The sequence below is a fragment of the Vicia villosa genome, linkage group LG1 (assembly GCF_029867415.1).
Source record: "Vicia villosa cultivar HV-30 ecotype Madison, WI linkage group LG1, Vvil1.0, whole genome shotgun sequence".
Classification (NCBI taxonomy): Eukaryota; Viridiplantae; Streptophyta; class Magnoliopsida; order Fabales; family Fabaceae; genus Vicia; species Vicia villosa.
The window spans coordinates 307874-331315 of NC_081180.1; the positions used below are offsets into that span (position 1 = coordinate 307874).

Here is a 23442-nt window from a genome sequence, read left to right on the forward strand (position 1 = left end):
TTTAATTTCATAACCAACTTTAAATTCACGACTATAATGAAGCTGGGGAGTTAAAGTAACAGCCTGCACCATGCATGCAAAGGCCTACGCTGTTAGTCCTCACATCTTTGAGCAAGGATTTCTTAGAGGGGTGGATGTGTAGCTAAGAAAGAAAAAAAAATTAGCGTCCAAACGAAGTCTATAAATTATAAAACCAAACTTAGAGAAAACAAGTACCTTTTGTTTTTATCTTCTTACAACATTTGCATTTTATTTTTCTGTCATTACAATCAATTGAGACACCATTCTTCCATACTACATTACTCTTCATTCCTTTAGCATTTTAATTAACTCTGGTCCTAGGCGATTCACTTCCATTACCGCACCTTCAACATTTCCTCCAGCCCTAGGCACACTAGAACTTGAAGACATTTTCCATTTCCTAAATTCACAGTGCTCAAGCCAGAGGTTTAATTCTGCCGAGATTAGAAAAACCAGAGACTCCTTTGCAGCTTTCACAATAAAGGCTTGCAATGTTTGCTTCATTTTCTCAATTCATTCAGGCACGAGATTGGTTTTATATCCTTAACTGGTTTTATTTCTCTAACACATCTCGTCACACAGTAATCCTGAGCTTGAATTATGGATATTGCATGGACCAATTTATCATGTATTGGAATTTAACTTACATATGAGTGATGAAACTTTAGTCTTGACCTCTTTGTAATATAGATAATAGAGCACTGATACAATTTCTAGGTCATCTTTTCTAAGTGCTTGGATGGAGACAGAAGCTTATAAACTGTTTTACATTTCTTACAATTGGCGTTCTATGTGTAATTGCCAAAATTTTCAGAACAATTGATTGACTTTTATTTGGAGAAAAATATGATTTTGTACTAACCTAGATATATTTTCTGCTCCAGGATATGTTGAATTTTAGAGCTACACTTCCTATTGCCACACTTAAGGGTGATATATTGCAAATGCTAAAGGAAAATGATGTTCTTGTTGTTTGTGGGGAAACAGGCTCTGGGAAAACAACTCAGGTGACACATCAGTTGTAGTTTGTGATTTTTAGAGACATATCATATAAAAAATTCATGTCCTTAGTCAATTGCGTTCTTCTTGCCTTAGGAATTTGAGTAAAGTTGATTATAGATGCCAAACTTCCTCTTGGAGTCAGCGTGTCTGCATAACATTTTAAGATTGACTTTAATGTAGGTTCCACAATTCATATTGGATGAGATGATTGAGTCAGGACATGGTGGACAGTGTAATATTATTTGCACACAACCAAGGAGAATAGCGGTAGGTACTAAATCTTCTGCTTGCATATTTGGTCGATGTATATCTTCTGCCATTATAAGCTGTATATTGGAGTTGTAGTTGTTGAAAGTAAGAATAAGATCTATATATTTATTGTAGAAGATAGACTTATCTTATCATATCATATCTTGTACATAGGGATATCATATCATATCTTTAAATATGAATACCATATTATATCTTGTAAATAGAGATATAATACTTTATAATTATCTTTTTTCACTGCAAAGTATGCCAAATTCCCAAAGAACCAGATCTACCCAACCATACTCTTGGACTCTGATTGAGACTATACAAAGCTTTTTACAACCTACATATAAAGCCTTGAGACTCTTTCTAAGCTATGAACCCATGCACTCGCCCCATATGAATTTCTTTAGCTTAATCACACTCCAAGGATTAGATGTCGCCTAACTACACAACTTGGGATAATGTGTCACCGTAATCCATTACAAATATCTTAGCTTAGCCTTAATCTATAAATCAAGATTTCACGCGACCAATATGACCATTAGAGCCTACCTTGATCGTGAATATCCATTGGCAACCAACAATAGATTTCATTGGCAGGGAGGGCACAATTAATGTCTCGTAAGAGTGTAGAGCCATCATTTCATCAATCATTACCTATCACCCCCTACATGCTAAAGCGTTTTCAATGGCAAGTGATGTGATGACTTCAGGTTGAGGGGTTAGGACATGATATGAGGCATCAGTCTATTCGGTGACAACTTTCTCCATTGGAGCAAGATGACAACTATATGAATATCCAAGAAGAGGAGGAACCATAGAAATGGAGGAATCTGGTGTATCTGATGTGGGTAACACATGACTATAGGGAAAACAAGACTTAGAATTTGGGTTGAGTTTAACTCATTTTTACAAAACTGGCTTGTAAGGTAAGAGTTATCCCCCACTTATAAACATATGGCCAAACCATATATTGTCTGATGTGGACTTTTAGCACACTCCCTCACGCCTAATACTAGCAGGCTTGGTGCATGAATATAAATGGTAGGTGGCCTGATAACCGAAACTTGATAGCAGGGGGTCAAATAGATCTTGAAAGAGGCTCATTTACCATCTTAGAATTTGTGTTGAGCATGACTCTTCCCTACAAAACCGATTGTAAAGTGATGATTGCCCCATTTATAAACATATGTCCATGCCATATATTGTTCGATTTGACACTCTTACCATAACCAATTGTACATATTAATTAACTGTGTATCTTATATTTAAATAGGATTAAAATCCCATTAAGAGGAGATTTGATTAGTTGAATAATTTATGCTTAGAAACCATTGGCCCTAAATTATAGAGTTGACATTGGGCGCAATGATGAGTATTTATTAAGAATTTCCTTTTCTAATTTCATTGTATTGTATTTAAGAGCACATGTTCCTCCATCAATAATATTAGAAAATTACCTTCTGACATGGTATAAGCGCTAAAAAATCCATAGGAGACTCTGAAAAGCTTCCCACCTTACAAAATTGAAAATGTATGAACTAACTAATACCCTTGCCCTAAATATTGGCTCTGTTGAGTTGCTGAATGTCAACTTAGCCTTCGTCGCAATAGAAAAAAAGACCTCAAATGGTTTCATTTTGTCCAAACCTTTTCAATTAGAAGTTATTATGAGTTAATATTATAATAATATGTTACAAGGGTTTAGTATTAAGTATATGGGTTGGCTCATTTGTCTTTCTTATGTGTTATTCTTTTAACCTATGAATATAAATATAAGGGTCATTAGACATTGTAGTGTATCCGATTGATTATTCATATTCTTTTTTTTCTTTCTTTTTATATACTTCCTCTGTTTCAAAATGACTCTCGTTTAAGGTTTTTGCACACAAACTAAGAAATGCAATAATATTGTCATAAGACATTGCACTTTTACTAAATTAACCTTATTAATGTGTTGGAAGTAATGTACAGAGTAATAATTAAATGATACAATTGAAAAAATAACAATCATTTCTACATTGAAAAGTGAGAATGACATTCATTTTGAAATAAATATTATTTTCTAAAATGACAGTTATTGTGAAATGGAGGGAGTAGTATCTAGAACCTACTAGGGTTCGCCATGAAAAAAATCAAACCCTACCAGCAGCTTCAGAGAAGGCCAATATAGCATTGCTGGAGGGGTGAATTTTTTTTGGCGGCCAAATCATGGAAAAATCTGCAGATTAGCGAAATTGTTGTTTTTCAGCTTTTTTTGTGTGCGATCTAAAACGTGCGTTTTCGGCAGCAGTTGGTTCGTGGTTTTGGAATATACTGAGGTGTTTTTGAGAAATGATAGAAGCTCGGTGGCTTCTGCGGCTGTTTGTGGCATTTTGGTGGTGTTCTACATTGATATAGTGTATTTTTGTTAAGTTTCAAGTCGAAATCGTCTATGCTGCTGTGTTGTTGGTTAAACAATGTCGACTAGAATTAAAAATAGCGTTGAAGACACTTCTAAAATGCTCTGTTATCGAATTCATTACTACTTCCACCAAACTCACCGACATCAATCTTGTTGGGGATGGTGAGAACTATGTGGAGTGGAAGTATTTAGTTGAAGTTTGTCTCGGAGGAATGGGAAAAGATTGACATTTAACATAAGCATGTCCAAAGGAAGCAAAGGCAACAACAATATGGAAATGTAGAGGATAAACATATTTTGACTTTACTTGTGAATTCTGTTGATAGGCAAGTTCAATAAGTTATTACTCACTGCAAGATAGTGAAAGAGTTGTGAGATTTTTTAAAATTTATTTTTGATAAATTTGATAATCTAAATCGCATTTATGCTCTTTTGCAAGAGATTTTCCGCCACAAACAGATTAAGCGTAAGTTGATGGATTATTTTTTTGGAGTTTAAGAAATATACCAAGGAGTTGACTTCTCTTCTAACATACAAATCTGTCAAAGAGATGTTAACTCAATAAAAAAAACTGCTGGTAGGGTTTGATTTTTTTTACGGCTAACCCTAGTAGGCTTAAGATATCATGTAGAAAGGAAGAATATGAATAATCAATCAGATTCACTATAATGTGTAATGACCGTTATATTATATTAATGGTTAAAAAAGTAATAGATAAGAAAGACAAATGAGCCTGACCCGTATACTTAATACTAAGTCCTAGTAATATAATATAACTCTTCATAGTATTTATAAGGATTGAGTATCTCCATATATAACGAGATACATGGATTTTCTCGCATGTTTTTTTGTTTTTATTTTTCTCTTTCTCAACATTACTTATAATTTAAATTTTGTGCTCTCATGTTTTATCTTTCTTTTCCACACGTTAGATTGTACTTGTTTAAAATTTCATTCAAAGCAAATTATGAATTTGACATTTCCAAGCTTATTATTTGTTGTTTTGTTTTAGGCTATTTCCGTGGCTGAAAGGGTAGCTGATGAGCGGTGTGAACCTTCACCAGGTTCTGATGGCTCCTTAATTGGTTATCAAGTTCGTCTTGATAGTGCCAGGTGTTCAGTTGTCCATCAACATTTTGCTTTGAAATGATTGATTTAATTAAAAAAGTTTATTGACCCAAATCTTCCAAGTATGAAGCTCTAGATACCATAACAGTGTTTTTGAATATGCTAACTATAGAATTATGTTAATTCTCCGTGTCTAAACTTAGATCACACTACTTGTATTTATAATATTTATAATGGCGTTACAGTAATTACATTGAATGCCTAATGAATAATCACTAACCTTGAAAGTTGTATATGACATAAATTCCAACAATGAATCTAGAATATCTACATGTTTACTTAATTCTAACAGTGACACAGAGTACTTGCAATACTGTGTGAGATAGAAGAGATGAGAGGGAGTGTTATTGCTTACTCTTACCAACTTTCAACTTCCTTTAATCAAATATGTTTAGGCTACTAAATATTTTTATTGTTAAGACTTTAAGGTTGTTTAACAATGCACTTGCAGTACCTTGATGCTTTTGTATAGAAAATTCTTAATTAGTGACATGAAGAAAGTATTCTGTAATGGAATGCTAGTTACATTGTATTTTTTCCTCTCCATATGTGCGAATGCCTTGGGTTTTGTCTTTTTGTTATATTTTATAAATATTAGTTTATTGATTGTTTATTTTCATGCCAGGAATGAGAAAACAAGGCTTCTGTTCTGTACAACAGGCATCCTTCTGAGAAAATTGATGGTACATTATTTTTTTTTTGAAAAGTTTAATAGGTTAATGCAAAAAGTATTCAATGAGGAAAAACTTAGAAAACATTCAATGATCCAAGAAAAGCATAGAAAACAAAGAAAAGCTGAGACCCTAATTCCTGTTATAACAGTTAAAATATATTACAAAAAAGACTCAATCTGTATTTCAACTGATAATTCTTATTTATATGCTGATGCTGTTAGAATAGTAAGAAAGGAGAAAGATGAAGAAATTTTATTGTATTCCCTTGAATGTTCACAATACAGATGACACGTATTTATAGGTAAGAGACTCTATGCCAGCTGTACAAAGTTATAACATATTATATTTAAGCCCTATAACATATTGTCTCCCTATATCTCTAATAGATGCAATGGAAGATTAGTCGATATTTAGTTATGGGAGGATTATTAACCTCAACTAACTAACTACATTGCTTTAATGGTAAATGAAATGCTAATTGCAAATGAAAGGTACACATAACACAAATAATAGGAGTAAAATACTGCCACACCCCTCACTAGCTCAAAGTGGCTGAGCAACCAAAGCAAGTATTAAGTTAGTATCCAATCATCATCAATAATATTACACTATTATTGTATAAATTCTTTATTTTTCCTCTCCTTTATCTAAAACTCATAACTTCAACTTGGTATCTAGAGCATGGTATCAATTCTGAGCCTTTTATTTATTGAATATTTAGTTATTATTTACCTTGTTCTTTTTGTTATTTGTTAAATTTAAGTTCTGATTTACCTTAATCATTTTGCAGGGGAACCGAAGCTTGACGGGTATTACTCATATCATAGTTGATGAAGTTCATGAGAGGTCTTTATTGGTCAGTAAAATCAATTAGGATGGTATACAATAAACATCTGCATGAATCTTACATTGAGAGATGGTTCTAATTGTTTATGTCTTATCTAACTTGATATGTAGTTCTTTGTAAGATGTCCTTGAATCCCCTGCATAAGTATTTAGGTCATGGATCAACCTATAGATGCTATAATTGATAGGTGAGAAAAATAGAAATACTTTTTGGTAGGGAAAGTGAGAAAGAAAGTAGGCATTTTGATATTATTGTGTATATGTAGTACATTTAATAATAAAAAATGTCGTATTTATACTAATACTTATTATTGACGTTGTATTGGAGTCCAACATTACTTAGGTTCTTGGGTTGTTGGATGTATAAGTGTACTTGGGCACCCTCATTCTTCAAGCTAGTTTTTGGATGAGATCCTAGCCCATTTAGGTTTTTTATTTATTGCAATATGGGAATTTGACCCGCACTAGGCGTGATGATGGGTTTTGAAGTTGTATTGGAGTCCCACATTTCTCAGATTCCCGGATTGTTGGATGTACAAATGTATTGGGCACCCTCATTCTTCGAGCTAGCTTTTGAGATGTTTTTTATGTCAACAACTAATGTAGTATTTCTAGCATAAGCTCAAACTCACTGATAGTATATCAATCTTTATAAGGTCTTCATAGGTTATAAACGTTCTTAGTATCGCGGCCTAGCTAACACACTTTTGTTTACAAAATTATAGTTAGGAATCTCTTATCTTGTTTTGTATATTTTGGTATGCAAACTAGAAGGATCTACAGTTATTGCTATTGCAATTTGTTGAAGTTATTGGGTTTTAGATAAAAGGAAAAGAGAACCAATAAGGACTTCAAATATGGTATTGGTGTAATTCAATTGATAATATTTTTATACTGATTTTTTAATAACAACTAGGTTGTACACAGAAAGTAATTTAAGAGATACTCTAAGATAAGAATCTAATCTTATGAGATAATATTAATTATCAATATATCATAAAATATATATTTTTATTGGGTCATGCTAACGAGTGCCCCAGGGGCACTCTTTAAGCATTCTATTTTAAGAAAATATTCTTTAAAAAGTTCACTATTTCAATTTTCGATGCATTAATTAGTTATATTTCCAAGAAAAACTTACTTTTTTAAGCTCTTAAATAGTGCCCCTGGGGCACTTGTTAGCATTTCCCATTTTTATTCTCCTAAAAGCTTGAGTCTCTAACCATCAGTTATGCAGGTTCCTCTTATGTTTATCCCTATTCATATCCATCATACCCACTTGCTTGAGTCTCTAACCATCAAATCTTTTATATGCTTTTTCGTTTTCCTGTTTCTCAATTTATATTGATTCTTTATCTTGTGTCTTGTCCAATAATATTTAATATTTTTCATATCTCATTCAATGTATTTGTATCATATCTTAGCTTTTTCCATCGTTGGTGTTAGGATCAACTACCAATTCACAATCTTCAAACACAGACAAACCTTTTTTTTTTTTTTTTGGTGTTCTTAATTCAGTTTATTGTTGGTAGAAAAGGGAGAGGGAAGCAAATAAGTGAAATTACAAGATTTACAACTTTTTCTTTTATCACGAGATTTTAGAAATCGCTTGGTTCTGCAATATATTTTTTGCTTTTAAGAGGACTCACAATCCTTTATCATTATACTCTCTTATGCTGATAATCTATTCTTTTTTTAGAAATATGTTAATCTTGTATGTTTATTTTTTTGATTTGCTATAGGGTGATTTTATTCTAATTGTGTTAAAGAATCTAATTGAGAGGCAGTCCAGTGAAGGCTCTTCAAAAGTCAAAGTTATTCTAATGTATGTTTTAAGTATTTAAAATTTTTTTTGTCAGGTAGCCTAGTGGCTGAAATTCAGTTTTTAAAGATGAATAAAGTAGGATGTCGCGGGTTCGATCTCGCGCACTTACATTTGATGTCCCTATAAAGCTACCATCTGAGCTGGCTTAAAGGGACTTTAATTATTTAACTTTGTTCGAAGAACTAATGGTCTATTTTATCTTCTTTTCATTTCCTTTTAGCTTAACTTCCATTTTATTTTACAATCATAATGATCAGGTCAGCAACTGTGGATTCAAGTTCATTTTCAAAATACTTTGGTCATTGCCCTGTAGTTACTGCAAAAGGCAGGACTCATCCAGTGACATCATACTTTCTTGAGGATATATATGATCAGATTAATTATCGACTTGCTTCAGATTCACCTGCATCTTTAGCAAATGAATCATTTTCTAAAGGACAGGTAATCTATGGCCATCTTAAGATTACTTTTGCTGAATTGAGTTGTAAATTTTCTGATTTGTAGTTGTTTAACCATTCCTTCTAGCTAATAATAGAACTGGACCAGGGAATATAAGAGAATTAGATATAAAAGATATCATTTTGTATGAATATGATTGAAACTGGTACCTTTAGTGATAACAATCTCTAGAGTGTTAACTCAAAATGGAGAATGAGTTATGTTAGAATATTATAATATATGTAATACTATCTTTGTTATTAAATATAAGAATTTATTAACTCGCAAGGGTTGGTCTAGTGGTGAAGGCTTGAGTCTTAAGGGTGTCCCACTGGGTGCGAAGAATTCTTGTGTTGGGTCATGTTCATACCGAGCTTTGCTCTGGCTTTAAACGGAGCCACACAAGTGGACGGTGGGATTGGTCTCATTGGATTAGTGGTTGCAAGGTCAGATATTACAATTTAAAAAAATATATATAGAACTCTATTGAGTTTTTTTTATCCCTTTTTATAAGACTCTTCAAATTTCAAAGTGCATTAATAATTTCTTTACCCATATGCCCCTAATTATGTTACATCTTTTTTCTACATTTGCACTAAATACTCTTGCACAAACAGTTAATAATTCTTTCTCATAAGGATAAACTTGTAAAGTTATACAAATAGTCAACAAACTTAATACTCCAATCAACTTTCTTAATTACCATGATTTATTTTAAGGGATCTTATATTTTGGAACGGATGTAGTATTAATTTAGAGTATCTCTCAGTATCAAATTTTATATTGTTCTTAATTTAGAGTTAGGTCTATGTATTCCTATAAATATTGATCAATGTTGAGTCCTTTGTATCAATATGAAGCTATTATCAAATTATCAATTATATTTTTCTCTCATATTTTACGATACAACAAAATAGGTATTAACAAATAAACTAGGGAAATAAATATTCTACTGTTGCCAGGCAATTCCTACGCAAGAAATTCGAGAATATTTGTCTTTACTTCTAAGGATTCGAGAGCTTAGTCTCTTCCAATCAATATCCAGTCCCAAAATTAAGGCCTACTCATTTTTCCTTAAATTTTCCTGTTTACTCAAAATCTGTCTAATAACATAATTGCTGCCTAAAACATGATTATTGCTGATTGTTGCCTAATAACATAGTTAATGAAAGTTGGTGTTTTACATATTACCCCTACTATAATTAATGAAATGTTGCAATTTATTTTAGAACTCGCAGAGAGCTTCTGTAACAAACAGCAGGGGCAAGAAGAATCTAGTCTTATCTGCATGGGGCGATGAGTCTCTGCTCTCTGAAGAACATTTTAATCCACATTTTGATCCCAGTTATTATCAGTCATTCAGTGAACAAGCCCAAAAAAATCTGGTTAGTCTCTTTTAAATTGTTAACCTTCATACTACCTATAATTGTAACTCTAATTTGACCATTCAGAAAAAAATATTCAGAAAAAAGTGAACGAGGATGTCATTGATTACGATCTTATTGAAGATCTAATTTGTTACATTGATGAAAGTTGTGGTGAGGGTGCTATCCTTGTCTTCTTACCGGTAAGACTGTTTGGTTTTCATTTGAGTCGTCATGCTTACCTGTATTTTCTTATATAGTAATATCTTTTCATTGTAATTTGACTTTTTAGGGAGTGTTTGAGATAAATCACTTACATGATAAGTTAGCAGCGTCGTACCAGTTCGGTGGGCCATCTTCTGATTGGGTTATTCCTTTGCATTCATCAGTTGCGTCAACTGAACAGAAAAAGGTTTTTTTACGCCCTCCAGGAAATATACGCAAGGTGAGGTTTATCCATCATATGTTATTATTTACTAGGACTATAAAATAGTAATATAGTCTATTAGAACGCGTGAGGGAGAACTTTGCTGATACCTTGCTCTAGGACTGGTCATATGCATCCAACTTAATTTGTCACATAAAAAATCAATATGAGATCCTTGTGGAGATTTGGTGAAGATATATGGCAACTGATTATTGGAGCTCACTAAAGAGGTTTAATGATGTCCGAAAGGATCTTCTCTCGATAAAGTGGCAATCAGTTCTGTGTTTATTCCACTTATGAAAGACGAGTTTCGATGATAGATACAATACCGACTATTCATCACACATGTTCCATAGGCCCTAGTTCACAAAGTTTCAACTCTGAGTAAGTGTTTCAACCATAAAAGTTGACAAGTATTGCAGGCCATAACACGATAATGTGAAATAGACATCCTATCATGGCCAAATAAATCTTAAAGACTTGCGACTAATTTAAGAGACTAGAAAGTAAAGAATTAGAAAATAGAAACACTAAATAACAAAAAGAGAAAGACTTCAATGGTTAGATTTGAAAACTGCCACTGTTCCTATTCATTAGTAATCATATTTCCTTTTGAGAAACTATTTCGGTAAATGAGATATCACAACTTCCACTTTGATACTCAAGCAAAGAGGTTCATCACCTTCGACCAGAGATTCTTGGGACAACTCAATTACAGATCAATTTCTGAGAACATGCTATGACTCAGGTGTCAATAGGTTTAATGACTGCATTTATGATAATTACTAATCAGAATATTTGTGCATAAATGTATATTATACTGCACTATCTGATTTATTGGAATATAATTAGTAGTGTTAATTAGCATAATAAACTGCATAAATGTATATATGGCAGTTTCTGATTTATTAGGAAGAATAGCTCATTTATCTTGTAATTTAACGTGTATATATATGAGAATTCTCCCAAGGGAAGAATACACAGTTTTCACTCATAGAATCTGAGTTTGACATGGCATCAGAGCATGTCACGATCCAAAATCTAGTCTTTGTTCTCTAGTTTTGTCTTTCAGCTTCGAATTTCCCGGTCTTGTTCTTTTCCCCCTTTTTTTTTTTTTTTTCCAATCAAGATTTCCATCTCGTGTTTCCAATGTTCTTCGATTCAATGTCAAAAGAAAAACAAGATGTTTTCATGGTTCGCCTTAATGGCAAAAACTATTCAGCTTGGGAATTCCAATTCTCTTTATATGTCAAAGGAAAAGATTTGTGGGGTCATGTTGATGAAACAACTCCTGCCCCTAACAAAGACAAAGATAAGGTTGAACATGCTAAATGGGTGGTCAAAGACGCTCAAATCATGTCGTGGATCATTGGTTCGGTTGATCCCAACATTGTTCTGAACCTTCGACCATACAAGACTGCAGCAACAATGTGGGCTTACTTGAAGAAAATCTATAGTCAGAACAATGCAGCCCGAAGATTCCAACTTGAGCACGACATAGCTAATCTCAAACAGGAAAGTCTCTCTATATCTGATTTTTACTCTCAATTCATGAATCTTTGGGCTGAATACACTGATATAGTTTATTCAAATTTAAGTACCGAAGGCCTAAGTACAGTACAAACAGTTCACGACACTACTAAACGAGATCAGTTTCTTATGAAATTGAGATACGATTTTGAAGGTATCCGCTCAAATCTGATGCATAGAGATCCAGTACCCTCATTGGATGTGTGTCTCAATGATTTGTTACGTGAAGAACAGCGCTTGCTTACACAATCCATCATTGAAGAACAAAAATCATCTACTGTCCCAGTGGCATATACAGCACAAGGGAGGTCAAGAAACCATGATATGAGCAATATTCAATGCTTTTGTTGCAAGCGCTCTGGGCATTATGCCTCCAACTGTCCAAAAAAATTCTGCAATTACTGCAAAAAGGATGGGCATATTATAAAAGAATGTCCAACTAGGCCACCAAAGCGAAATGCAACAGCCTTCACAACTTCGGTTGATTTGTCTACTGCTGTCCAACAAAATGCGCATACTGCTGTCCAACAAAATGCGCATACTGCTGCCCAACAAAGTGTGCCTACTGCCGCCCAGACTTTGACCCCTGAAATGGTTCAGCAAATGATCATTTCAGCGTTCTCTGCTTTGGGATTCTCAGGTAAATCATCTTCACCTTGGTACTTTGATTCTGGGGCTTCAAACCACATGACCAACAAAGCTCAATTTCTTAATAATGTCACCAAATATTCTGGTAACCTCAAGATACATACTGCTGATGGAAATCAATTACCTATCACAGCAACCGGTGATATTTCTTCAACTTTAACCGATGTTTTTGTTTCTCCTGGTCTCACTAGTAATCTTATTTCTGTCGGTCAATTAGTTGACAATGATTGTCAAGTACAATTCTCAAAATCTGGTTGTCTTGTGCAGGATCAACACTCAGGGACGATAATTGCGAAGGGGCCTAAAGTTGGACGTCTCTTTCCACTCAATTTATCTTTGTTTCCAAGTCTTTCTTTACCTTCTATTTTGTGCAATGTTGCAACCGTTGATTATCAAATGTGGCATAGGCGTCTTGGGCATCCAAATTTTAATGTACTCCATGACATACTAAAATCTGGTTTTCTTGGAAATAAGCACACTCCATCTCTTAATTCTATTGATTTTGATTGCATTCCTTGTAAGCTTGGCAAAAGTAAAATTCTTCCTTTTCCAACACATCAACCGAAAGTAACACAACCTTTTGATATTATCCATAGTGATGTTTGGGGAGTGGCACCGATTATATCTCATGCAAATTACAAATATTTTGTAACTTTTATCGATAATTATAGTCGTTTTACATGGGTCTATTTTCTGCGCTCAAAAGATGAAGTTTTTTCCACTTTTAAATTTTTTAATGCTTATGTTCAGACTCAATTTTCATCCAAAATCAAAATACTTCGCTCTGACAATGGGGGCGAATACACATCAAACTCTTTTCAAGAATTTTTGCAATCTAATGGGATTGTATCTCAAAGATCATGTCCTTCAACTCCCCAACAAAATGGGGTAGCTGAAAGAAAAAATCGTCATTTGCTTGATGTTGTCCGCACACTTTTAATCGAGTCTAATGTGCCAACAGGATTCTGGTGTGAAGCCCTATCCACAGCAGTTCATCTTATAAACAACTTGCCATCCCCATCAATAAATAATGAATCTCCGTTCAGCCGAGTATTTGGTAACCCACCAGATTACTCCACTCTTCGTATTTTCGGATGTGTGTGTTATGTTCATCTTCCTCCACGAGAACGCACTAAACTTACGGCACAATCTGTTGAATGTGCTTTTCTTGGATATTCATCTCATCAAAAAGGATTTCTATGCTATGATCCTAATCTTCGTCGAATTCGGGTTTCTAGAAATGTCATTTTTTTTGAAAAAAAATATTTTTTTGCAACCCATCATGATCTTCCTTCTTCTACATTTTCTGTTTTGCCACTGTTTTCTAACTCTTCAACAGGCCAGCCATCCTCTAAGCCTCTGTTGACCTACCAAAGACGTCGTGTTGTCACCCAAAATCAGCCAGCTGACTCCCACGGGCCCCTTCGAGAAAGTTCCTCGACTGCTGATCCAATACAAGAACCAGAACCAGGCCCTGTACGACAGGGTACGCGCATCCGTAAGCCGCCAGAAAAGTATGGTTTCTCTAATCCCTTATCCTTGACAGCAGCATTATCTTGTGTTTCTATTCCTTCTTCTTATACACAGGCAATGGAGCATGGTTGTTGGCAGACAGCTATTGAAAATGAACTTTTGGCCTTAGAAGAAAATCAAACATGGGAAACTGTACCTTGTCCTCCAACTGTTAAACCTTTAGGCAGCAAATTTGTGTTTTCTATAAAGTTGCGTTCTGATGGATCAATAGATCGTTACAAGGCTCGTTTGGTAGTACTTGGAAATAAGCAAGAGTATGGACTAGACTATGACGAGACTTTTGCCCCGGTCGCCAAGATGACTACTGTCCGCACCATTCTTGCTCTTGCTGCATCACAATCCTGGCCACTACATCAAATGGATGTGAAAAATGCATTCCTACACGGTGATCTTAAGGAAGAAGTTTATATCAAACTTCCCAACGGTATGCCCACTTCTTCCTCAAATACTGTTTGCAAACTAAAACGATCGCTATATGGTTTAAAACAGGCACCACGCGTATGGTTTGAAAAGTTCCGATCTACCTTACTTGGTTTTTCATTTATTCAAAGTCAATATGATCCATCTCTTTTTCTACAAAGGACTCCTAAAGGCATTGTGGTGCTTCTTGTTTATGTGGATGATATTGTGGTGACTGGTTCTGATCAAGAAGGTATCTCTACAATCAAACACATGTTGCATTCATCTTTTCACATGAAAGAATTGGGACGTCTTACTTACTTCTTGGGGTTAGAGGTACATTATCAACCTGAAGGAATTTTTGTAAATCAACAAAAGTACATTAAGGATCTAGTCCAACTTGCTGAACTCACAAGCGGAAATCCTGTTGACACTCCCATGGAAGTTAATGTTAAATATCGACGAGATGAAGGTGACCTTCTTGATGATCCAACTCTTTATCGCAAGCTGGTTGGTAGTCTTATCTATGTAACTATAACTCGCCCCGATATATCTTTTGCTGTACACACGGTTAGCAGGTTCATGCAAGCACCACGACATTTCCATTTTTCAGCAGTGCAGCGAATCATTAGATACCTCATTGGAACCTCAAAACGGGGTTTATTTTTTCCTCATGATACGACACTCCAACTTCAAGCATACAGTGACGCTGATTGGGCAGGGTGTCCAGACACAAGAAAGTCTACTACCGGCTGGTGTATGTTCTTAGGAAATGCTCCTATTTCTTGGAAGTGTAAGAAACAAGATTCAGTTTCAAAGTCATCCACCGAAGCCGAATACCGTGCAATGTCTGCTGCTTGTTCTGAAATAATATGGTTGCGCGGTCTTCTTACAGAACTTGGATTCGCTCAAGCACAACCAACTTCGTTATATGCTGACAACACTAGTGCTATACAAATTGCAGCGAATCCAGTTTACCATGAACGAACGAAGCACATTGAGGTTGATTGTCACTCTATTCGGGAAGCCTATGATCGAAGAGTTATCAATCTACCTCATGTTTCCACATCTGTTCAGACAGCTGATATCTTCACTAAATCATTGACTCGTCAGCGGCACAATTTTTTAGTTAGCAAATTGATGCTTGTTGATTTACCAGCATCAATTTGAGGGGGGATGTCAATAGGTTTAATGACTACATTTATGATAATTACTAATCAGAATATTTGTGCATAAATGTATATTATACTGCACTATCTGATTTATTGGAATATAATTAGTAGTGTTAATTAGCATAATAAACTGCATAAATGTATATATGGCAGTTTCTGATTTATTAGGAAGAATAGCTCATTTATCTTGTAATTTAACGTGTATATATATGAGAATTCTCCCAAGGGAAGAATACACAGTTTTCACTCATAGAATCTGAGTTTGACATCAGGGCAGTATTTAATTCACTTGTTTTGTTTCCATCGGCAATCAAGTGTCAACCAAGTATCATATTGGTTCTGTTCTTGATGTCTTTTAGTAGAATATAATGTCTTCATCGTGTCAATCAATAGTAGTAATAGTATTGAGGCCTCGCCATGCTCATGAAGCAACAGTCTAGAACACCAACAAACCCAACTGTCAATTTTGCCAATTGTTTACTATATTCAGAATATAAGAACGTATAAAATATTTATTCTTATGTTTGAGTATTAGATATAGGATATTTTCTCATATTGTAAAATCTATAATTGTTTTAGTTTATCTTTAAATACCTTAAAATATACTTTTATCGTACTTCTAGGTTATATATCTAAAAATAAATTTTATCGTTCTTTTAGGTTGTTATAGCAACAAATATAGCAGAGACCAGCATAACAATAGATGATGTGATATATGTGATTGACTGTGGAAAACATAAGGAGAATCGTTATAATCCACAAAAGGTATGTTCTTTTATTCTTATTTTGATGAATTGTTATCTTACTTGAACAAGTCAATTGCGCAAAACTAATTTTGTTTGTAAAAGTTTTGATTATAGACAAATTGCCATTGAACTTTCATCATCTGCTGCATTTTTGGACTGCTAAATTATTTTGTTTTCCCCTGGTTAATAAATCTGAGAGCAATAGTTTTGACGTGGATATGAGTCATTCATAGGAAAAAGTAAGTGTGATTTTGGTGTGCACGGAAGCAAGATACCTGAAGCTCTTGTGGTGTCCTTTTATAATTTCTTTGCTTACCAATAATATACAGTACAGACAAGTATATGGAAAATTTTCAAAGTGGAACTCATAAAACATATGTAGGCACAAATATTAAATCAAAAGAGAGAATCAATATATTTTTAGTTGGTAAGGGTCATTGTTGAGATGATAAGTGTTAAGAGTCCCACATCGGACAATATATGGCCTAAACATGTGCTTATAAGTGAGGGCAATCCTCACCCTACCAACCGGTTTTGTAGGGTGATTTAGGCCCAACCACATTTCTTAACAATAAGTTTTTCTCGTGCATTTATTTTTTTTAGTTTTTCTCAACTATTTTCATTTGTATTGGTATAAAAGTTCTAAGGGTGGAAGTAAAAAAAAAGTGAAATACAAGTGGAAGCACTCGAATTGTCAGGTTAGTGTCAAACATGAACATATGTTTGACATCTGTATCATGCTCAACCACAACAACCACTTTTCTAATGTCTTCCTGCTTTCTCTTAAATCATAGTCTAATCTAAGGTCAACACTAGTTGTAGTACATGGGATGCAATGGATCACCTTAAGACAATAAGTCTTTGGAAAATTTCCATCTACATTGTTAATTCAGTTATTTTGCTGGTCTAAATAAATAAATAAAAAGTGAAATGGAAGTGATCTATTCTATTCTACTATTTTTATTGTTTACTGATTTCACTTTCATTTGCACAGCTAGAATTACAACTATAGAATTACTATTAAACTCTTAACATGCATGTAATGAGAAAATATAACACCTTACTTTCTGGTTTGATTGATTTTATGGTTGATACTAGAAATTGTCTAGCATGGTTGAAGATTGGATTTCTCAAGCAAATGCGAGGCAGCGTCAGGGTAGAGCTGGACGTGTAAAACCTGGAATTTGCTTTCGCTTGTACACTCGTTATAGATTTGAAAAACTCATGCGTCCTTATCAGGTATGCATTTTGAAAGGAAATTGTAAAAGAATATTCTTACTGTTGTAAATAATTTATTTTTTACTATTATTAGTAGTAATTTATATTCGGGCTTTTAGTCCAATAGTTAAGCCCATTAGATTAGAATAGTCTTATATAAAGATATTAGTGCTTGTAATTTTAAGATACTTGAAATATATTATTCAGTTACAAACATTTACTATTACTGGCAGCTTTCACTGCTTATGACAGTTACAACTGTTCTGAGACTTACCTACAATATATATACTCAAGCATTAGAATGAAGATTATTCAGATTAGATACTTCAGATTCTCTCAATTACTCTCAGTTTTTTGACATTCTCAAAATACAGATTCTTCAATGTGCATTTAGACTGTTTTATGTTTTCATTTACAGTTGATATGTTTTTGTTGTAAATATGATTTGTAATAATTGTATTTGTTTAGTCCATTATTCAGGGCCATTAGATTTAGAATAGTCTATTCAAACGAATTAGTGTTTGTATACTAATAAAAACTTATATAAGTTTTTGATTATGAGAGTGAAATTCTGAAACCAAGTGTCTTTTGATCTGTATTTCCATCATTCTAATATCCTTTTTTCCTTGCATGTCTATGTTATTTTTTTCTTTTCCAGGTCCCAGAGATGCTTCGAATGCCATTAGTTGAATTGTGTCTGCAGATTAAGTTACTATGTCTTGGATATATCAAATCGTTTTTGTCTATGGTAAGCAGTTATTTTTAGGATTTAAAAAAATTATGTGATCAGTTATTTGGACAGCTCTTTACAATATGTTTCCATTAACAGGCTTTAGAACCTCCGAAAATTGAAGCAATTGATTCGGCAATGTCTTTATTGTATGAGGTACTCAGATCTTTTTAACTATTACTGATTTCAATGAAAGAATTATTTTGAATTTTTTTCTAGAAATTTTGTTTTCTATAACTTTCTTTACACGGATTAATGCATTTTAGTGTCTATAAAATATCATTTTATCAAGATTAGCTCCCACGAAGATTTACAACAATGCTTAGTTTTTAATTTGATGTTTTCTGATTCTTAACATAGATGTAAATTGCATAAAAAAAATACCAAACCAGGGTTTAAACATCGATGAAAATATCTGTAGGGGCTAAACATAATAACAGGGTATCTTATAGTGACTAAAAATATATTTAACCCTATATTTTGGTCCTTGAAAAATATATCCTTCATGATATACTAAAAGTAGTAGAATAAAAATAGAGATTAAGTTTACAAAAGTTATGTAATTCTAGAGAGCAAAAACATATTTAACATATTTTATTAACTATGTTTGGTTCTGATCCTCACTTCGATTATTAAGATAATGCATGTGGCACAGTGACAGTAGACTATAGTTAATGTTATAGTACTTTCCAAGTACAATTAGATTTAGTCATATCATGGCAAATTGCATTCTTAGATTCATTGTACCTTACTCCCTCCGCCCTTAATTATAAGCAAAACAAACAACTTTCACACTTATTAAGAATGGTAGTTAAGTGTATTTAGTTTTCTTAATTTCATGTAAAAGAACTAATATAATTACTAACATACCCCTAATTAAATTGCCATCTCTTCACAATATTAAGTAATTAATATAAGGATAGTTTTGTAACATTAAGTGTGGATCGGTTAGTTGACATTTGCTTATATTTAAGGCTAAAAAGTTATGAAAAGTTTTGTTTATAAATATGGCTATAGGAGTAGAAGTTAATGCTAGTTATAATTTCTCTTGTAAGCTGTACATATGTATATAAATATATGCTCTTGCTGAATATATTACTCACTCAATCATTTAGAAAATATACCATAGTTTATTCTCAAGTATGTTAAATTGGATATAGGTTTGTAAGAACAGCCTAGGTAGCATGGTTACTGTCTCTTGAATGACTGAATATTTATTTTTCTCCTCAAACATGACATCATTCTTATTTGATCTATAGAGAATATGAATTTTCAAACTCCTCATTTACTTTGAAGCATGGTTGTTCTTTTGATAGGTCTTTCGTGTTGGAATATGGTTTGATTTTTCCGTTTATCAATAGACTGAAGAATTTAATTGTTAAACCGAGTTCCATTTGTTTTTCTTAGACATTTTCCTACTCCATTCACTATATTTTCTCATCCTTGTAAATGTTTTCTCCAAAAAAGATATTCCATTTCCTATTAGCCTTGTGTGTGGAAATATGTTTGTAGAACTATATAATATGATATGTCAAATGCTTCCTTATTTTTGTTTCTGTTTTCTTATTATGAAACCAAAATGTTGCAGGTCGGTGCTCTTGAGGGGGATGAAGAGTTGACACCTCTTGGGCATCATCTGGCGAAACTACCTGTTGATGTATTAATTGGGAAGGTACACACACGTTACTCTTTCCTCTTATCTTCAAAGGATTAAAAAGAATTTTTTACTTTCCTGTTTTCGTCGCAGCCGTTTCTCTCTATATTTCATTGATTTTTATATTATGTTTGTCTTTATGTTTATATATTCAAGGTTCTTCACCTAAATCAAAACTGTTGGAAATAAAAACATATTAATACTCCACTTTCCAAGTAGCTAAGGTTCATTGTATAGCAAGTAGATTAAGTTCAATGTATCTTAGGCAATAGTGTTGGGTTAGTTACTACCTTGTAAATTTCTTTATTCATTTATTATCATTGTAATTATCAATGCTGCTGAGTGAAAAGTAACTCAAGTGCATTCAGAAACAATCTTGCACCAAGGGGGTCTTTGGGCATGTAAGGTGAAGGGTGTCACTCTTTATAATCCCTTTTAAAGTCATAAATAACTCTATTCAATGTGGGATTCGAGCTTTTTCCAGTAAACCCTCTTACACCTAGTACTATTGGATTCGGTGTGTGGATACTTTGGTGGGTGCTTGAATGGATAGGCTCTAATACAATATTAGGTTTAATTCATTCTTACCATAATAGTCAGATCTGATTAGTAAATGCCCTTTTCTTTTTTAGGGTAGATTAATTATAGCCTGTATATTATTTACACCTTAATTACTTGAAAATTGGAAAGTAAATTTCGACCTTTTTCCTGCAATTACTTTTCTCTTTTCAAGTGATATAAGGTTAATGGGCCAGCCACTAACAATGGTGTTTTTGTGACTGCAGATGATGGTGTATGGTGCAATTTTCGGTTGCTTGTCACCTATTCTTTCAGTTTCCGCATTTTTAAGTTACAAGTCTCCGTTTGTGTATCCCAAGGATGAGGTCTTCTATCCTACCAGTTCTTTGATAAATATTTTGTCTGGTTAACTATATATTTGACTTCAAATTAATTGTTGTGGCCCTTGTGGATTTTCTTCAGAGGCAGAATGTTGAAAGAGCAAAACTAATATTGTTGAATGAAAAGCAAGATGGGCCTGGTGACGTAAATGATATTGATAAGCAATCCGATCATTTACTTATGATGATAGCTTACAAAAGATGGGAGACTATTTTGAATGAGGTCAGTGAGTGATTCTGATTTGTTTTTTCGGCATGCTCTCGGTAATTAATGTTAAGATCACCTTGGTTGAGGCACATACTATCTAACGATATTGCTTTCTCACTACTACTACTAATGATATCAAAAAATGGGATTGTAAATGAAGCAGCCTTATAAGTAGAAATGACTACCGTGCTTCTTACCAAGAAATAGTGACCTTGTGAGGGAAAATAAGTAAATAAATAAATAGAGAAACTGGCCTTGCTTATCATAATCATCATGAGACTTTAGCTGCACATATGCTTAACTGTTAGCTGTAAGAATGCATATAAATCTATGCATTACAACTTGTTGAGAAGTCTCGTGTTGGATGGATATTGCCTTGAAATGTGTTCATAAGTAGGGGCAGTGCTCACCTTTTAAGCCAGTTTTGTAAGAATTGAGTTAAGCCAAATTCAAATTCTAAGAGAACTATCATATTTGCTAGACATATATTTCATTTTAGTATTCCATTATCAGAAAAATATTGATTACATTTACATCTGCAGAAAGGAGCTAAAGCTGCACAGCAATTCTGCAATTCATATTTTCTGAGCAGCCCAGTAATGTTTATGATAAGGTATTCTATATTATTCAAGAGAATGAGACTAAACTTCAAAGAAGTCTTTTGTTAATTATATGATTTCTCTTGCATCTAATCTATTTACTGTTTTTCATTTGAGACATCTCCCAGCTACCTCTTAGTATTCTTTATTCTCTCATTCCTTAACAATTCTTCTTTATCTCCCTCTGTTATATTGTTTGGTTAGTAATGTGTCTCATGACATGTTTCCTGTAAAGAAATTTCCTCCACCATAGAATAACTGCTATATGCTACAACACCAAAGGTTGAAATTACATAAAATGGATATGCTGAATTGTTAGTTTCAACAACCCCAGAAGCTGAAATTACATAGAATGGATATAATAAATACTTACAATACAGTTTATGATCCTTGTTTGCTGGTTAGCAGAATTATATATTCTAGGATTAGAAAAAATGTGTTGTTTCTAAATGAAATCAGAATGGAGATACACTAGGTGTTTTTTTCTTGCTGCACCATATAACTAAGTTTCCCTAAACAAGGTATGGAAAACTTGCCGAACTTGCTAGAACAAATGTCTTCATCAATTATATCATGATACCCTCAAAGAAATTTACTGAAGTATATTGAAATGGTAATTTAACGTGTAAATGATTGGGCTGTGAAACCTCAACAGTAATGTATGATATGGACATGCCAAAAGGCATATTACTAAGCTTTTTTTTAGTGAATTGTAGTTTCTATATCAACACATCTTAAGAACATGATTTATGTTTGACAGGGAGATGAGGATACAGTTTGGAACTTTGCTAGCAGACATTGGTCTCATTACTCTTCCAAAATTTAATCAGGTTTGCTGCCTTTTCTTATTAAGTATTGCTTATGAAGTAGGTTGAGTAACCAAGACTCCAAGAGTGCGCCTCTTGGCAGGTACTCCCTGACAAACCTGGAGTACTCCTCTAGGTCTGGGGTGCAGTGCCTCTACTCAAATATAAAGAGAGAGCAAATAGTAACATGATTCAACCTAGGCTATCTCAAGGAAACTGAAAACCTAGTAAAAGGAAAGAATAATATAATGAATAATAAATTCAACATATATTTACTATCAATAGTAATTAAAAGGTCGTGTTAGAGTATTTACATTATTACAAATATTCCTTTATGTCTTCTACGTTATTACAAAATATATTTACTATCAACTGTAATTAGAAGATTATACGTGAGAATTTTTTACTGGTAATATTCTCTGATTTATAATCTGGACGGCCACTTCAGGTGGATGGCAAAAGGATAGGGAGTCTTGACAGGTGGCTTTCCGATGCATCACAACCATTTAATATGCATGCACATCACTCTTCGATTTTGAAGGTAAGGTTTGGATATATTTAGTTGTAAGTTTTCCACAACTTGTAACTTTTAGGCAATGCTTGTTTCTTTTTCATCAAAGCTTTAAGACGATGTTCTATAATTCTCTTTCTTGGGCATTTGTTTATGTTCTCCATGTTATGTTTGATGTATGATGTCATTTCTATCAGTGTTCTTATTGAGTTTGTGCCATGACTTTTTCTATCACTTTTCAGTATCCTGAGTGTAGATTGTCATTTTTTGTTTATCCTTTTCTTTTCTTTTTAAAATAATTATACTCATCCATTGCAAATATCTCAAAGAGGTTGCTTGTCACTTTGTCCCTTGAGATTAGAAGTATATTTCCCTTATTTCCATTCAAAATATCACCAATTTAAA

The 23442-nt window shown here is 33.5% G+C and overlaps 1 protein-coding gene across 4 annotated transcripts in view; it reads left to right on the top strand.

Moving 5' to 3' along the window:
* LOC131625910 (DExH-box ATP-dependent RNA helicase DExH7, chloroplastic) overlaps nt 1–23442 on the top strand; it is a 33585-nt gene that overhangs the window by 7846 nt on the left and 2297 nt on the right. For 3 of the 4 annotated variants that reach the window (XR_009290979.1, XR_009290981.1, XM_058896748.1), the window contains exons 11-30: nt 906–1028; nt 1204–1290; nt 4695–4795; nt 5436–5493; nt 6275–6340; nt 8073–8155; nt 8413–8596; nt 9823–9978; nt 10059–10160; nt 10250–10402; nt 16327–16431; nt 17511–17651; nt 18289–18378; nt 18460–18516; nt 19949–20032; nt 20800–20898; nt 20996–21136; nt 21664–21734; nt 22481–22550; nt 22975–23067. Coding sequence is in view for 2 of the 4 variants with exons in the window: in XM_058896748.1 (XP_058752731.1) it covers nt 906–1028; nt 1204–1290; nt 4695–4795; nt 5436–5493; nt 6275–6340; nt 8073–8155; nt 8413–8596; nt 9823–9978; nt 10059–10160; nt 10250–10402; nt 16327–16431; nt 17511–17651; nt 18289–18378; nt 18460–18516; nt 19949–20032; nt 20800–20898; nt 20996–21136; nt 21664–21734; nt 22481–22550; nt 22975–23067 (2064 nt within the window). In the remaining 2 variants the exon portion in view is untranslated. The remainder of the gene's footprint in view (nt 1–905; nt 1029–1203; nt 1291–4694; nt 4796–5435; nt 5494–6274; nt 6341–8072; nt 8156–8412; nt 8597–9822; nt 9979–10058; nt 10161–10249; nt 10403–16326; nt 16432–17510; nt 17652–18288; nt 18379–18459; nt 18517–19948; nt 20033–20799; nt 20899–20995; nt 21137–21663; nt 21735–22480; nt 22551–22974; nt 23068–23442) is intronic. The other variant, XM_058896756.1, reaches the window with a different exon arrangement.